Source organism: Hoplias malabaricus, chromosome Y (genome assembly GCF_029633855.1).
Source record: "Hoplias malabaricus isolate fHopMal1 chromosome Y, fHopMal1.hap1, whole genome shotgun sequence".
Taxonomy (NCBI): Eukaryota; Metazoa; Chordata; class Actinopteri; order Characiformes; family Erythrinidae; genus Hoplias; species Hoplias malabaricus.
Genome location: NC_089820.1, coordinates 14,685,876 through 14,704,370, shown reverse-complemented (window position 1 = coordinate 14,704,370; position 18,495 = coordinate 14,685,876). Strand labels below are relative to the sequence as shown.

At 40.7% G+C, this 18,495-nt stretch overlaps 1 protein-coding gene across 1 annotated transcript in view; it reads left to right on the top strand.

Moving 5' to 3' along the window:
* The first annotated feature begins 2,209 nt into the window (after positions 1-2,209).
* Positions 2,210-18,495, top strand: part of LOC136679415 (protein Niban 2-like) — a 38,228-nt gene continuing 21,942 nt past the window's right edge. Inside the window, exons 1-4 of the mRNA XM_066657922.1 lie at positions 2,210-2,511; positions 16,155-16,285; positions 17,230-17,358; positions 18,337-18,442. Coding sequence (XP_066514019.1) covers positions 2,457-2,511; positions 16,155-16,285; positions 17,230-17,358; positions 18,337-18,442 — 421 coding nt within the window. The 5' untranslated portion in view covers positions 2,210-2,456. The remainder of the gene's footprint in view (positions 2,512-16,154; positions 16,286-17,229; positions 17,359-18,336; positions 18,443-18,495) is intronic.

The window sequence follows — 18,495 nt, the reverse complement described above, 5'->3', positions numbered from 1 at the left end:
AAACCACGCCCCCTTCACTTCAACTAGCGACGAAGCTCGACTTCATTCACTGCATTTTCTGCCAAAGTCCCTCACTAATATTAACGTTCGTAAAGGGCCAGTTTGGCTATTTTTATTCATCTTTCAATGAAATCCACATTTATCTACAAAACACGTCAAAAATTCTTTAGCACAACCATTCCCAAATCCCCCATATCCCTTTAAAGACCCCCTCTTGTCAAAAACATTAAGTTTAACCTGGTGAACATGTCCAGACAGACAGATTTTCGTATGTCATTCTTATGTCATCCATTTTAAAGACATGGGCATTTTAAACGGTATCAAATTTTGATAAGAAAATCAAATAATGACAGATACTTTAAGCCCACAGCCAAAGCAGTCCAACAGTAAAACTCCTGAGGAACATTCCTATTGGATATTAGCATTCCTGGGCTCAGGTTATCAGGCTAACTGAGAAATCCTGCTTTGTGTAACAGACGCCATGTTTCCCTACGATAGATGCTGCTCGTTTTTGCGTTGTGCCAAGTGAATTTCATCTGAATTGAACGAATAAAGACACCCCCACCCAAAATAAAAAACAAACCACTTTAGTTTGAACCGTTGACCCCAGCTGACGGGGCGAGGCCTACCCTAATACGGGTGGGTAAGAAAAACACTGGCCCTGTTTTTGTCTATGCCTAATCCCGAGTACTCCCCCTCACAAATCTCCTGCTGATGAAGGCAGGGTTGTGTAACCGGACACACGTCCAGAGCTCGTTCACCTCGCTTCATTGATTATCAGTTTATGTCTTTTCCTTCTGTTCGTAACCCTAAAGACCAGAGGAGACTAGAGTCATGGGGTCACATCATTATCTGGCAGTTAAACGGACAGATCCGGGTCCATCACAATGTAGAGTGCTAACAGTAAAGTATACAGGGTTCAGACTGGGCCCCTTACAGCATATGTTATATAACAATATTTCAAACAAATATGAGCTTCCAACTTGTGGCCAGCGTGGTCATTTAGGACATGGTTTGACAAGTTTAGAGTGGAGGAGGTCCAGTTGCCTGTGCAGGGCAATGACTTCAGCCCCACTGGAACAACTTTGTGGTCGACGGATGTACTGGAATCACAGTAAACAAAGGAAAGCAGGTGAATACACAGGTCAGCTAAGACATTAAGATCATTGTTTCTGTGCTCACTGTCCATTTGACCAGCTCCACTGACCATATAGGAGCATGTTGTATTTGTACAATCCCAGGCTGCAATCCATCTGTTGGTCTGCATACTGGCCTTTCACCCTGTTCTTCTATACGCAGATATGATTGGGTAGTGGATCCTTCTCAGTGCTGCAGCTGTGGGAGTTTTTAAAGCCCTCAGTATCACGGACTGAGGATAGTCCACCAGCCAAATATATTCAGCCAACAGTGTTTGGTGGGTGGTGTCCTGTGTCCACTGATGAAGGACTACATAAACTGTATAGCAACAGATGAGCTACTGTCTCTGATTTTACATCTAAAAGGCTGAGCGTATATGTGTTTCTAATAGATTGGACAGTGAGTCTACACTTTTTAAAACTCCAGCAGCATTGATGTGTCTGGTCCACTCATACAATGATCAGAGTCACTGCAACACTGAGAATCATCCAGTGTCCAGATAATACCTGTTATGTGGTGATCCTGTGGGAGCCCAAACAAAGTATGCAGAGCAACATACGGACCGTATGGATCCGTATGTTTAGTGGAGATAATGAAAAGAATGGAAATAATATTTTTTGGGCCAGTTTGGATTCCTTTCCGCCACACGAGGGCGCCAGATGAACAGTTTTTTTCCCACCGTGTGTCTCTTGACTCGCCCCCAAGTGAATTTTCTTCAGCTCTGAGTTTTGACATGTTTCAGGAGAAAGTCCTGAGAGCAGTGGATACTGTCAAAACACGTCGGAGTAGTTTGGGAATTCTTGGCGAAACGGGCGCGGCGTTTCCCAACGCCTCCCTTGGAATGTGTGGAAAATCAAGTCACCTTACTTTCACTGCCTTTGTCAACGGTCGCCAGATTGAAGTGCGCCTTCTATTGTTTTATCTGGTTAACGCTGTTATCTTGAGAGCCGCACCTGTGCTTAACGGGTGAGCTCACCTCTGTCGCCCAGGCCACACCTTACCCAGGCTCACATTGGCTCAGAAAAGGGCAGAGCTCCAGAAACACCCATCAGTCACCGCCGCCGAGGGCGTGGCGAACTTTTGGGCTGAAGGTCTGTGGAGTTTCTTCTGCTGAGACTCTTGAGCAGCGTTGGTCGTTGGACGGTTTCCTCGCGGGTCTAGGAGTTAACGTTACTGAGTTTAAGCACAGGGAGGAGATTCTTCGAGTTTTTTGTTTATATCAAATCTCAGGAAAACGTGGAAAAGTAGACAGAGTTGTTGAACCTTCAAGGAAGAAACGGAGAAGAAGTTCTGCTGGAGAAACAAACCACTTCATCGCGATGGGGGACTTGGTGTCGAGCCACCTCGACGAGGGAAAGCGGGAACTGGTTACAGGTAACGTACCGCTGCTCGGTCTGGTTCGTTGCTGAGGTAAAACTCGAGAATACCGAGCTCGTTTTCACAGGAAACTTCAGTTCTGTGTTTTCATTTACAGAAAAGGAACGTTTCCCAACGAGGAAACACCCCAGCGCGCTGATATGTCGTTGGTAGCAGTGTTTAAAGGGGGACAAACCATTGTTTTTCTGAGGCGTTTGAGTTTGAGTTTGAGTTTGTGGTCAGGTCCTATTTCTTTCGCCAAATGCCTTCGGTATGTTTGAGGCGACGTGGCGGCTGTTCCCCGTTATTTTTGCAGGACTTTAACCACGCCACCAAAGCCCAGAATTGTGGAGACTGCCTAAACTCTTCAGAAGTGTACTTCATTAAGTCTCCAAACCAATGGGGGCTAACCTACTAAACATCTGCCTCCAAAATCACATACTACCTCACTCCGTTACACCTTCTACTTTGCTAAATGTATTAATGGTGCTGTACTACTTCGACATTAATGTATAGTATAATAATACACTGTCTGGCCAAAATAAATATATAATTAAATAATGACAAAAACACAATGATATTTTATCAGCTCCACTAGACTTATAGGTGCACTATGTATTTCTAAAATCTCAGATTGTTGTCTGTTTGTTGCTCTCCATACTGTGTAGGCTCCCGTCATGGTCAGGACCCTTAGAGAAGCGGTATTACTGGAGTTGGTGGATCATACTCAGCATTGCAGTGACACGCGTGGTGTGGTGAGATGTTGGTGTGTGTTGTGCTGATATGAGTAAATCAGACACATCATGGCTGCTGGAGTATTTAAGACCCTCAGTGTCACTGCTGGACTGAGAACCGCCCACCAACAAAATATCCAGCTAACAAACTAAAGGACAACCAACATAAGCTGTGCAGCAGCAGATGAGCTACTGTTTCTGAATGTACAAGGAGCACCAACAATGTAGGCGTGTCTAATAGACTGGACAGTGAGTGTGAACTTCTGGAACACTGCTTTGCCTGATCCACTCATACCAGGGCAACACTCACTAATGCACCACCATCACGTCAGTGTGACTTCAGCGCTGAGTCTTATCATTCCCCCAATAATAAGATCGAAAATAACAAAGATTATGAAGTAAATTAGATATTTCTGTGTTTGATAGTCTCTCCGAATAAAATATTTTCATAATGTATTTAAACTTATCCCACTCTGTCAAATAACGTTGCAAGATGTCAATGCAAATGTCTATGCAAACGTTAGCAGAAATGTAAATTAGATATGAACTGAAATACAGCCAAAAGTCTAGGATTAATAAATCTAGCTAAGCAACATGAGTTGTGAGCTGAAGTGGGTGGGGTTGGTTGCCACATGTCAGTCTGCCCAAGTGCACAAGCACAGTTTATACACTATGTGGCCAAAAGATTGTGGACACATGCTCTTGGGTAGTTTGAGTCCATGTCGTTTTGAAAAGCTGAATTATAGGGTTAATAACCCCACTCTCATGACCCTAGTGGTAATACACTATGGATATCTGCTTGTTTGATTTGAAAAGTAGTTTCTCCTGCTTTAATACAGTTGCAGCCTGTACTCTGGTGGAGAGGGCTTTGGAGTACATCTTGAAAAATTGCTGTGAGGCTAGGACGGAAAGTTCTGGAACACAGATGCCCTTCTAGTCCATCCCAAAAGATTTAGACAACAATTTGTTACTCCAAAGGATTGTTTCACTGATCCACAGTCCAATGGCTCCATTTTCTTTTAACCCACACTTGGCATGGGGCATGGTGAAATTAGGCTCATGTGTGGCTGCCCCAGAGCGTCCCATTATATTCAGTGCTTTGTTGTGGAGATTATATAAGATGTGTGCAACTGAACACAGTGTGCTGTGAGTTTGGTTAAAGTTTTTGTATGACATGCCCTACCTTAGATTGGAAAGTGTTAACTTTGCCAACCAAGCCCACATTTCTTTACTCCGTCTCTAGAGCAGAAGGCAGTTGTAGCTAAATAGCCCAGCACTCACAAGCATCTACAGTAGAACTCCACTGCCCCAACTTCAGCCCACACTACTGAGGTAAACAAATATGTAGTAGAGGAGTAAAGATGTCAGACTGCAGTGCTAGAGAGTATGAGTTTGAAAATATACCACATATGTGATGACCTTCTAACACACATGTGCTACATATGGAATTTCAGGAATGCCTGGGTCGTGCTCTGAACCCAAGCATAACATGTCATGGTACGCTAACTCAGATAAACTTTACAAGCATAATAAAGGTTGTGCATATGTTCAGTGTCTCCAGAGATTTTCAAACATTGTGCATAATCTGCACAATAAGATATAAACATTCATATATAAACAAAAAAAGTCATTCAGAGTGATTTGAGTTGGGTCACAATGGTGGTGATGGGAGCCTAGCGTCTGAAGATTGGAATGGCTCCAGAGCTCATTAACAGAGATGCATTAGGTTAAATGGTTTAAAATACAGTCTGATAGATTTATGTGAAATAAGATTTAGGCCTACAATATGTATCTAATATTTATTCATTGCAGGATGGTAAATGAAGGTTTTAATGAGGAAAAGACAGATCATTTTTTTTCTCAGGTGTATTTTATCAGTGGAAAATATGGTTGGAGAATTGTGGGGCTTTAGGGTCAAAACCACGTTCCTCTTATGTTTAGAACCCAGTGAAATCAGTGTGTGAAGGATTCATAGCTCAGTTCAACCTCTGGTTTAACCTCTCGTGATGTTATATCCACTTTCCCACAGTAACATGTCATGACATAACTTTAATTTCCATACCTACCTCATTTGAATACTCTGTTTCAGCATTAGGAAGCTGAGGAGTCTGTATTTTCAGTCCAAAATTTAACACTAGACAGGCTTAGTCATACATGTCACACATACTCAGCACTCATTAATGTCTTCTGTTAGCTTACATAGTGAGTCCATTCTCCAGAGAACAGACACAGTAGAAAATTACTGCCTGACCCCACTTCCTGTGTAGTTACGAAGGAGCTTTAAAGGGGCATTCTAACAATTTTCTTTTCAAATTTTCTGCATAATACAGTTGTTGAGAGGCAATAAGTCATTTAGAGTGGTTAGATGTGAAGTTATACACTGAGAAACCTAGACTATGGTGGTGGTGATAGGTACCAGGGGTTACCTAATTTTATTTTTAATGTATATGTATGCATGTCAGAATAATCACTGTCTGGATTATTTATATAGGCCATTTATTGAAGTAGCTTCACTGGCTTAATCTCTCCAGATGTCTGGTTCCTATCAGCGCCTTCTCAGAATATTTCTCTCTGGAAAATCATTTCTCTGCAGTATTTCATTGTGACTTTGTCTGAATAAATCTCCATGAGTTTATATCTAAAATATTTAATCATATGCCGTTTTTGGCAGAATTCCACGTTGTCTTCATTTTGCATCAACAACGCTTTCACTGCAGCAAGCATAAGCTAATCTAATTAAACTGCCGGAGAGTTTACCCCCATATGTTGTTAAAAATGGTGAGGGGTCAAACGTAGGGTAGCTCTCTAACAGGAAATGCAGCAGTCTTATATTTGCCCCTGGCCAAAAGCTTTAGAGTTCTGCTGTGTGAAAGTATTAGCAAGGAGGGTTTATCTAGCTTCATGAGCCAAAGCTTTTTTTCAGTTGTTTCACACAGACATCACGCTAGGGATAGGCTCCTGTTGAAGAAAAAAAATCTTGAACCTATGGCATGATGAACCCATCCCCCAAAATCACTTCCCCTTTTTATGACTTCAGGAAAGTAGAAAGTGTGTGTGTGTGTGGGGGGGGAGTTGTTTTTAATATGATGGGTTTTTTTTCCCCTCACCAGTGACCAAATTCTTAGTCAGCCTCAGAATTGGCTGGAAGTTCACAGAGACTGCTTCCTTAGTCACTCCAAAGAAATCATCCTTTCGGAATGTCTAAAGAATTGAGAGGAATTGTCCTCCCCGTCTAGGTCTATAAATGGGATAGCAAGTCAGCAGCAATGGAAATCTGATTCTGATCCTGTCTGAACCAGTTCAGTATTGACTGTTACAGTGGTGTGAAAATGTTTTTGCCCCCTTTATGATTTCTTATATTTTTACATATTTGTTACCAAATATCATCAAACTAATTTAAATATTAGTCAAAGACAACACAAGTAAATACAAAATGAAGGTTTTTATTTTTAAGGGAGGAAAAAAAACCCAAACCTACATGGCCCTGTGTGGAAAAGGGGTTTGGGGTTTGGGTGGGCCACCCTTAGCAGCAACAACTGCAATTAAACGTTTGCGGAAACTTGCACTGAGTCTTTCACAGCGCTGTGGAGGTATTTTGGCCCACTCATCTTTGCAGAATTGTTGTAATTCGGCCACGTTTAAGGGTTTTCGAGCATGACTCGCCTTTTTAAGGTCATGCCACAGCATCTCAAATGAATTCAAGGTAAGGACTTTGAGTAGGCCACTTCAGCCATTCAGAGGTGGACTTGCTGGTGTGTTTTGGATCACTGTCCTGCTGCAGAACCCAAGTTCATTTCAGCTTGAGGTTACGAACAGTTGGCCGGATATTCTCCTTCAGGATTTTTTGATAAACAGCGGAATTCATGGTTCCATTTATCACAGCAAGTCTTCCAGGTCCTGGATCAGCCCCAGACCATCCCACTACCACCACCATATTTTACTGTAGGTATAGTGTTCTTTTTCTGAAATGCGGTGTTACTTTTACACCAGATGTAATGGGACACACATCTTCCAAAAAGTTAAACTTTTGTCTCATCAGTCCACAGAGTATTTCCCCAAAAGTCTTGGGAATCATCAAGATGTTTTCTGGCAAAATTGAAACGGGCCTTTATGTTCTTTTTGCTCAGCAGTGGTTTTCGTCTTGGCACACTGCCATGTGGGCCATTTTTGCCCAGTCTCTTTTTTATGGTGGAGTCATGAACACTGAACTTAACTGAGGCAAATGAGGCCTGCAGTTCTTTGGATGTTGCCGTGGGGTCTCTTGCGACCTCTTGGATGTGTCATCGCTGCGATCTGCGGTCATTTCGGTTAGCCAGCCACTCCTGTGAGGGTTCACCACTGTTCTACGTTTTCGCCATTTGTGGATAATGGCTCTCCCTGTAGTTTAATAACCTTTTCCAAACTGATAGATCTGTTACTTTCTCTCTCATTTGTTCCTGAATTTCTTTAGATCTTGGCATGATGTCTAGCTTTTGAGGATCTTTTGGTCTACTTTGCTTTGCCAGGCAGGTCCTATTTAAGTGATTTCTTCCTTGAGAACAGGTGTGGCAGTAATAAGGCCTCAGTGTGGCTATAGAAATTGAACTCAGGCGTGATTAAACCACAGTTACGCTATGTTTTAACTGGGGGGCAAACACTTTTTCACACAGGGCCATGTAGGTTTCAAAACTGCATTTTGTGTTTACTTGTGTTGTCTTTGACTAATGTTTAAATTTGTTTGACAATCATTTGAGTGTCAAACATGCAAAAAAAAAACAAAAAACTAAGAAATTATGAAGGGGTGAACACCTTTTTTCACACCACTGTAATGTGCTTTAAAACCACATATCAGAATTGATGAAGCTTTTAAATTTGGCTAATATTTCAAACTGATATTTACACTGTAGAAGAGCATCAATGATACTGGACTCATGATTTAAAATATCTGCATGAATTTATACAATTTACTTGGAGGCCAAGATGGCTGTACATATAAGAGCACAGTGGTGCTGTAAAGCTAGCTTGGAGGGAGAGAGGTAGGTCTGGAACCCCAGACTTCACCAATACACCTCCTAGAGGTGTCACTCGCAAACAAAGTGACTTAAATGCAGCCGAAGCTGCAGGTCGCGTACCACAGGAAAAATTCTACAAAGAAACAGGCCGCATGATGACGCAAATGCACTCGTTCACTCATTGGCCAGAGAACTTGTTGTAGGCCGTGCGAAAAGAGCGTCTGGCCAAGGACAGTCTGATTTTCAGAACACATCAAATTGAGCAAACTTTTAACTGTCTTTATGGATATAATATCAATATTAAGAAGAATTCACTTGTCTAACTAAAGCATTAATATTAGACGTCCTGCAATGGCATAAGGCCAGCAGACGACGAAGTTCATTAGATATTTGATGACAGTGTGAAAAGAGACTTCATTATTGAATGAAGTGCATGTGCATATTTTAACAACTCTTGATGTACTGATCAATTTAATAGATTAGTTTTTGCTGTATTTACAGTGTAGGTAGTATGTGTTTATTCCTTGTTTCTTCTGTGCTGGAAAGTGTTACTTACAGCAGCACTACAGCGTCTCTCTCCGCTTGCTTGTTGAAGTGCACGTCATCAGGAACAGTGATTAGAGAACTATGAAGGTGAAGCAATGAGGGCTCTTGTGAAACCTTGTTGTGAGGTGTAGCTGATCTGATCACAAACGGCCACAGCAACCTTAACGGTTAAGTGTAGGATATAAATGTTCAGAAATATTGTGGTTGCAGGTAGGAAGAATGTGGGGTGGGCTCTGTGTGAAGCTTAAATGTATTGCCATAGGATATTTTGCATCTTAATCTGTGTATAATTAAAATTACTCCATTTGGAAATGCACTATAGGTTCAAGGTATTTCTAAAAGCTATTGAAATCAGCTGAATTGCTTTGTCTGGAGTGGTGTTTTTGATTCAGAACTTCTTTAAACGTTGGTACCTGAGTTCACTAACACTCTTGTGGCTATTTGCTGTCAAATCCCCACTGCAGTGTTACAACAGCTAGTGTAAACCCTTCAGAAGAAACAGTAGAACCTGTTACTGCAGCAAAAATGGACAAAAGATCTATTTAAAATGTTGCCTTATTTAAGATGTCAGTAAACACATGGCCGTATAGTCTGTCCTGAATATCAGTCTGCTAATTGTGTTTGTCTTGGAAAAGCACCATGTTGCTGAATCTGTTGTCCATGCTTATTCGAGTTGTTTCCGTGACGAGGTCAAATTTTTGCTCACTGCTAGTATCAGCACTGGTGAGGCTCTCAGGACAATTAGCACATGTGAGGAGCTCAGCAAATTAATAAACAAGTGAGCTTGCAGAGAAAAACAAGACCTGCTTTGCCTGCCAGGAAAAGGACAGCTCATGAAATAGGATAATAATCAGCAGTAGATATTCCCACTACTAGCCTTATCTCCATCTCCGTCTGAAGGGACTTCTTTTAACGCCAAGTAATGTGCGCACATTGCACTGTGGCAGTGTGTGGTTTTGGAGCGTTATGTTTGAAGTCTCATGTTTTTATGTTTGAATATTTTTGAAGTTAACATTCTTTCCACTGACGGGTTTAACATTTGAGTCCTGTGGTCCCTTTGATAGACCTTGAAATAAGCTGCAATTAAGTCGTCAGTCCAGTCAGTTTGAGTTGAGTAGATTCATTGTTCTGTCTGACGTGTTCGGCTGGAAAACCTCGGAATCCTGTGTTTTCCTGAGTTCTAATCTCCCCCGATCTTCCTCTTTGGTTATCTTCGCATCGGATGCACAGAACTCGTGGTGGTTTCTCCAGAAATGGATCAGATGAGAGCCGTCACAATCAGTTAAACACAACAGTGCTTTATAACATTGTTTGATATGATGCCTGTTATTGTTTGCATTACCTTTTTAACTGATTACGTGATCACTGATTTAATTGACAGAGGCAGTTCTACACATTAGGATACCAAAGTGAATGTACAAGTTATACACTGAGTCTTTGTAGGAAAGCTGTTTCCACTCACACATGACCGTGTACTCTTTCAGTGAAGAGAGAAACTATTAACTTGCCCCATGAATAAAAACCATGTTGAGCATTACAAGGTTTCCTTTACAGTTGGCAACCAAAGAACTTGTCTCCTTCTCCTTTCTGACATCTTTGGACTCGCATGAGCTTGCAAATTGTGTGTAAAATATAGTCATTTTATAATTCCAAAATCTTCCCTATTCACTGAAAAACTGAAAATGGATAAACAGCATATCAGACAATATCTAAAGTGTACTGTGTCTCTACCCTGTTGGAGCCGATGACTGTACAATGATGTGATCTCAGACCTTGCAATAGTTACTGAGAACGTTGAATCTGGGAAAACATGACGTTGCTTTGGTGTAAGACTCGAACATAATTAGGGGTTTCCTGCTTAGAAGGTGGGGGGGGGTGGTTGTGGGCGAGAGGAAGAAAATGTGGTGATCTCTCCCCAGAGCTCGGTGCTGTAAATGAATTTAACAGGAATAGAGGAAGAGCCAATAAAGACAACATGCATATTCTGAGAGAGACTGCACAAGTTTTGTTAGCCAAAGTAATGTGTTTAACACATTATAGCAATATTGCAATTTTAAAAATAAATTAAAGCTCAGGCTCATAATTAAAAATATTATTGAAGCTGAAAAGCTTGGCGTCACAACCCTGGTGTATAACGTATTAACATTAGCCTATGTACACATGGCACAAGCTGAGGCAGTCTTTTTTTTCAGTATAGAACATCATTTAATTCTGCATGGAGTTGAGGTGTAAACTCTGAAAAGGGGATTTTCTTTTTCTTTAGTAAGTAGTTGTAGGTGTGGAGTGGGTGGGGTAACAGAGCTCTTCACTCAGTGATTACAGCCTCAATCGACCTGTTTGCCTTTTTCATTTACATAGTGTTTGTATAATATTTACAGGCGACGTGCTGAGACAGACATCACACATGCTTATTTTACACTCTTTAAAATGGTGTCAAAATGTGTTCTTTACACAATGCTAAAGAACTACGTTGAGTTATATGATAAAAACAAACATGACGGCTGCTGTAACAAGTCGATAGTTTATGCTGGAGCTCTGCGTTTCGTGGTGATTGACAGATCTCTCTGGCCAATCAGTGCTCTGCGATAGTTACAAATCACATCTAGTCCCTGCTTGGCTTGCTCCATACCAGGTGCGAGCTGGGACCTGAAAAGTGCTGGGTTCCAGGGACCAGGTACCAGATTTGGGTAGTGAAAAAGCAAAAAGAACCGAGCCAAGTCAAGGTTTTATGCAGTGGTGTAGTCTGTGGGGGTCATGGTCTGGTGTGTTGTAATATGCCTGACTTTGTAATTGCAGCTGCTTAGGTCATGATTCTCCTTTTTAACTGGTAACAATGTTAGAGAAGAAGCAAGAGCGTCATTGAGTCTCACAAGTATCACATGAAACTCAGTCAGTGTGTGACTCAGTGACTCTGACACACACACACACACTCGCTCGCACACAACACACACTGTATTTTGTGGTCTCTCCCACTCCTGAGGCCCTGTTCATGACCTATACTCCCTATTTCTTAAATGTTCTTTATTGCTGAACAATAAATTTGTACTTTATTATAATTTTATAACAATAACCTTTTTCTTCTACCATCCAGCAGTGTTCTTTAACTCATCAGGATTTCATGACCTGCTGTCGAGGCCCTTAATGCTTTAAAACTGAAGTATGTGTGAGAAAGTGTGGAGCTCCCACAAAACACACTTAATGGCTCCAGCTTTTTTTTTCCTGCAGTGGGTTCAGGAATCACACTCTTTATATTTTCAGCTTTTGTTCTCTCAGCAGCAAATAGAGGGGAGAGAGACAGAGAGCAAAAAAATTGTTGTATCTTTCTTTCTCTCTTCTCTCTCTATATATTTTGCATCCTCTGCTTTCATGTACTTTGTTTTTGCTTGCTTCAATTTGTTTGCTGTTTCCTATCTCTAAGTGAATTAATTTGCTATATTGATGAGGTTAACACTCCAGGGTGTGTTCCTGCCTTGCGCCCAGTGATTCCGGGTAGGCTCCGGACTCACCACGACCCTGAACTCGATAAGCGGTTTCAGACAATGAATGAATGATAACTTTCTTTCTCCATCTCTCCCCCACCATTCTTTTTCCCTGTCTCTCACTCTGTTTTACTTTCTCTCTCTTCTCTCTCCTGCTCACTCCATCTCTCTGCCCAATCTTCCTTTCTTTTTTTCTTTTCCTTCTCTCCATCTCCCTTACTCTTTCCCACTAGATCTTTCTGTATACCACTCCTCTTCCCTTCCTATTTCTCCTCCCTCTTTCCTTTACTCTTGCTTTTCTCTCTCCCTTCTTTCTTTCCTCTCTCTCTCTCTCTCTCTCTCTCTCTCTACTGCACAGAGCATATTGAGTGCCCCATATCTCCTGATCTAGGAGCAGCTCTCATGACCTGAGCCTAAATTTAAACCTATTAGATAAAGTGCAGATCTGATCTCAGGCCATTTACATGCACTGGAAAGCCCCCTATAAACAAACTGCATATTCTCGAGTGTGACGGAGACGCCGAGTGTTTGACTAGCGCTGTCGGTGAAGCCCTCCATCATGTGCTGTTAAAGCAACAATGTGGAGAGGTGTGTTTTTAAAATGTTTGAGCTGTGGTTGGAATAATACACTGGCCTGGTTTTGTTCTCCATCGACACTTGCAGAGCTCTTCTGATTTCATGGAGCTGTTGTGCTTGGCTCTGATGTTTCTGCACAATGCAGAAATTGGAGATAGAAACTATGTGATAAGGCTGCTTTATTTGGCATACACTTATCTCCTCTGCTTATATAATAAATAAATAAATAAAATAATTGTTGTATTCTTCTGAAATTTTGATTTACAAGAACATGATGGAATGACAGACACATTCTAGTCCTGCCTACTACAGGGCAGTTAACTGTGTAATCTTATGTGAGTTGCTCATATCAGGATATTATTTAGGGTTTTTTTTTGTTTGACTTTAAGGACCTATTTGCAAGGCAGTCGTTTTTGTGATGTCACAGCACCTGTGCGTTTGCTTCTGATTAGTTCTTGTAACTTAAAATTTATACTCTTTTGATGTGTTTAATAAATATATTAATTTTAATGGCAGCTCAGTAACTAACACTGTTAGAAGTTAAATCGGCTGTGTTTTTAGTGTGAGGCGAAGTCTTGTACTGCACATAATTAATTATTTGCCCTAAGTGATTTTGAAAGGGAGTTAGATGCTAGTACCCAGTACTCACTCAGGATGTGTCAGATGGATTTGTGCAAACAGTGACTGCATTGCCTTTCCAGATGCGTTGCCTCTTTCTTCCACTGCCCGCACACACAAGCTTGAGTTCAAACCCATATATGGCTTTGGGTATTAGTTCCTGTGCCAGTTCTTAAACTCTTACAGCTTTTCTTAAGCTACCTTCTTAGAAAAGGTTCTATGTAACAGTAATAACATTGTAAAGGAAGTCTTTGTGTCTATTTTTGAACCATCTTCACACACTGTTCAAAGTTCAGTCAGAAGTTTGTTTCATTCTGCTCTTCGCTGTCCAAGTAATCCCACATTAAATACTGTTGAGGTCAGGGTTCGGGGGGGGGGGGACTTTATGCACTTCAACATTGATTTCTGATGTCCATGTAGTGTTCTTCTACACCATAGCACTTACAAAAATGAACAAGAAATACTAGATGGCTTGTCTTGCATTAATTTATGATCATAGCTAATTTGATCATAAATATGCTGATTTTCAGCCCATATTGTGATGTTGTATGTGTGTTTCCCATTCAGTTGTGGATGTCTTATGAGTGTTTCTCACGACTGCTGAGATTTATCACTGAACATAATTGGACATTTATATAGCTTACACAAACCTTTCATCCGATAACTCCTTTAAGAGTGAACCCATAGTGCTTCTGTAATAGCAGCTGGGAGGTTTATGAGTGTGCTCATCTGTAGGACCTTTGAGAAGCAACACTACAGTAGGCTGCAGTGTAGAAATGGTCAGTGTGAACTTTCAGTCACCCTCCCACCCTCCATAGCCACTTCTCTTTAATGCTGGATAACTCCTGGATGATAAAACAATGGCTTAATTATATCTTGCAGCCATATGGAGGAAATATGACTGGTTGCTTTTGAATTTCTCCAAAGCAGAGTGCTTTTCATTAATGTGGTAAGATCTGAAAGTGGGGTCAGGATTTTCTGTGGCTTTACTGTGTGTTTGCCATTTATCTCTGAAACAGTGTGTATACTGCACCACACAAAATGTAAATTATGGTAAATATAACTGCAATGTTTGCCCATTTGGTGTGTGTGTGTTTTATGGAGCCTACCTTGACCATAAATATAAAGCTGAAGGCCCTGATTACAACACACCGAAAATAATGGGGTGGCATTGTATCCGCTCTGCCTTATAGAAGTGGAGGATCAGAGCTGCTAGTCCGCATGTTCATTTTGTGTCTGTGAAATGACCAGCTAGGATAATGACCAGTGGGCACAGTCCTGACTTTGACCCTGGTGATTTTCAGTACGAGTGAATATGGAGTATGAGGATGAACACTGAAATCAGAATTGCATCATTACTGAGCGATAAATGCATTTATTTTTCTTTTTAAACCGCGATCAACCACAGACATGCTTGTTGTACCATGGAGGAGCAGAATGTTTAGGTGACATTTCTCTGCATTTAAACAGTGTAGACTATGTACCTAACAATTTATAATATGACTATTGTCTGATCAAATTTAGTTGTTTTTTTTTTTTTTTTCTTCTCTCGAGCTATTTAAGGTTTAATTTCTTCTTTGGGTGGGGCTCTCTCCCTCTTCCTCATTTGTTCTCACTGCACACCCCCTCCCAACCCACACATACACAAAGCATTCTTAACTATGTGAGATTTTTTTTTTTATTATTTTTGTCTCACCATGGGATGCCCACCAGAGCCCCACACTTTTTATTTATTTATTTAAAACCATTTCACATGCAAGGCCCTAAAACACTGCTCTGGACATTTTCCCAGATGTATCTTTTGAAATGTGGTCTATTGAAGTACACAAACAGGTTAATATAGAGCCAGTGTTGTTCCTGTGCCAGCTTTCATGTTAGTACAGTCACACACTGGTTCATGTGAAGGCCCAGAGCAGTGCAACTCAAACACAGCAATCTGCTCCTTTTGATAAAACACAAAGAGCACCGTGTAAGTCACTGTTAATCTTTTACTCTGAGCTCATGCTCTGCTCAGTAAAGAGACTGCTCCATAAGATCTCTTATGAAAAGGGACCGTCTGACTTTGTCCATAATACTATATATAAAATTGAATTCCTGTTAAGCCATTTTCCTAAGGGGATTAATAAAGGTGATTCTTCTCTTCATAATGTACATGCCACGGTCATCAAGTTTGACTTCCAGTTTTTTGTTTTTTCTCTCTATGACATTGTAAACACCCGCAAAGTTAGTCAGTCTTTGAGTTGATTCTAGATTTATTTATTATTTACTCGAAGTGTAACTCGAAGTAATAACTCGAAGTGACACATTTTAATAAAAAATGCTTAGACACAGTAAACAGATTCATTTTGCTGAAGTGGGTTTCAACTCAAGCTTCATTAAGAAGGTGAAATGAGAATGAGAACTCTTCACGATAAGGTGAGGGTGTCACAGTGGTAGGGCAGGTAGCGTCACTGTCACTTTATGGTAGTGTCGTCTTCAGTATAATCTGCAGTATATGTGTTTATCACACAATAAGATGTACTTGGGTTCTACTTCTACTTTGTTGGTCATTTCCAGTCAGACACAAATCTAAATTGTATTTGAATCTTTTGCTAAAGCAAGTTTTCAAACATCTACTGGACAGTGAATGTTTCTGTATATTTGTGTTGTCCATCTCTGCATTCCTAAACTTTTTATTGGCCTGTACTGACCTTTGCCTCTTGCTGTGTGTCCTGCAGTGAAGACAAAAGTGGTGATGGAGGACTTTAGTCATTTGTATAAACAGCAGTACGTCGTGGCTCTCCTCAATAAAGTTCGTTATGATTTAGAGGGAGGAGGCGGCCCACAACCTCAACTGCTGCACCGCAAGGTATGAACAAATTTTTATTTCATTTTGGTAAGTCAAAACAGCCTATACCTTGGTACTGAAACCCAACCTCTCTTTAGGATGGTCAGTAACATCAACCATTGACTTCAATCTTACAGTCTCTTAACAAAAGGACCCTCAAATGGCTGTGTAACTGGAGAATCCAGTGAGGACCCTCCCCTCTTATCAGTATGTCAGTAATTCAGGCAGAAACACTAAAAATATCAGAAAGCACACACACACTCACTTAACCCCTAGAATTTACTGAAACTAAAACTACTAGAATATTTAATATTTAAAAGCTTATTTGATTTAACAATAAAGTTATAATAATGAGCATAAAATCTGGTTCTAGTTAAGATGTAGTGTTGTTTTTTTTTTCCTCTCTCTCTTCTCCTATTGCCAGTGTCTAAGTTAAACGAAGCTCTTCTTGCTGCTTTTCATATGTGTCATTTGTTTATTTGATTAGAGACTAGTTGTTCTTGAACTATTTCTCTATCGCCCGGTTAATCTCAGTACAAGCTCTAATTTGCCTAAATCTTCAATGTGATTGGTTCATGTGCTTTAAAATTACTGGAGTGCACCTCCTGTTAATATGATGTTTGTGTAGTCTTTGTTGTCTCTAATGTACTTCACTGCAGTACAGATTTCATTAGCTCAATGGGGCAGATATTTTGCATGCGCTAGTACACATTCCTCTGTGATACTTTCTTCTCATCTCATGACCACACACACACAGCCACGCCATCTGTGGCTGAGTAGATGTTTAAGTAAACACAACTCTGACCTAAAGTACTTCCAGTGCAAACATCTCTGCTTACAGTATAATTTGGGAAAATTATCCTGGAAAAGCTTAAGGAGAAAATATCAGAGAGTCGTCTCCTATTTGACGTTGGACCAGGCTGTGTCTTGTATGGATTCTTATTTTTTCTTTACTGTGTTTATAGGTGCCACTTGAGAACAAATCCATCTTCTCAGGCTCTCTCTTCCAGTACCTAGAAGAAAACAAGAAATGGCGCAACCGTTTTCTCTTTGTTCCAGATTCGTACAACATAAGCTACTATGAGAGCAAGCAGGTACCCACCTTTAATGGGTTGTAAGAGCAATGACAAATTTAATAATTCAGTGCCTCCTAGACTTCTGCAGCATGTACTGCCTCTGTCTCATAGGAAAACTCTGGCCAAAAATGAAAAATAGACCATTGTGATGCCAATTGTAAACACGCTTACTCACATCCTACTGCAGTGCTACAGTATTCTCAAGAGTGGGATTTTCTGGGTTAAACTAAGGGACAAACACATTTTGATGATGTATCTTGAAGCTTGATGTAGCTTTTGAGAAAGAGCTGCTTTGGGATAGAATTGTGAACGTGGGTTAGCTACTTTTTAGCTTGGAAATGTAAAGTTTGTAGTAAAAGAAGAGTGGGGGGGCTGTATTTGCCAAACAGGAGCTTTATTCATGTGAATAAGTGAAACTGGGTGTGGGGGCCATGGCTACGTTCACATTTACAAGTCTCTGTAATCAAATCAGATTTGGTTATCTATACAACTGATGTTCTTAAATGTAATTTATCTGTCTGTAATCTGTCCCTGAAAGCTCATGAATTTGCATAATAATACTCTTGTGCAGTTTGCACTTGTCACAAATGGCTCCCTAAGCCTGAGTAGTGCACAGTGTAGGTCATTAAATAACAGCATGTGCACCAAAGCACTGCGCAACGTGTCTAACACACACCCATTTATATTCAGCGATCACCTGCACGGCTCATTTTCTAACATTTAATGCATTATTCAATGCAGAAGCCGTAGTGTGATTACAGTCTGCGTATCTCTAAAGGTGCTGGCTTAAATTTGACTCGATAAGATCTGATTATTTTTATTTTGCTTTAATGTGACACAGATCTGATTTGAGTCACTTCAGACTGTTAATGTGATTGTATCCTACATGAGTAAATTGCAACAGCTTTTTTTCCCCTACTAATTACACCTGGAGTTTCAACATTTCAATATTCATTTAAATACTGTGTAACCGTGTGCTTGTCTGTTTCTGATCAGGCTCATGACCGAGACCTCCATCCCAAAGGGACAATCAACTGTGCTGGTTACAAGGTGCTGACCTCCATGGACAAATACCTGGAGCTCCTTGAGTCCAGCCTCCCTGGTGAGCTCCAGACTGGGGGAGAGAGAGAGAGGAAGGAGTGGAAGCGAAAGCCA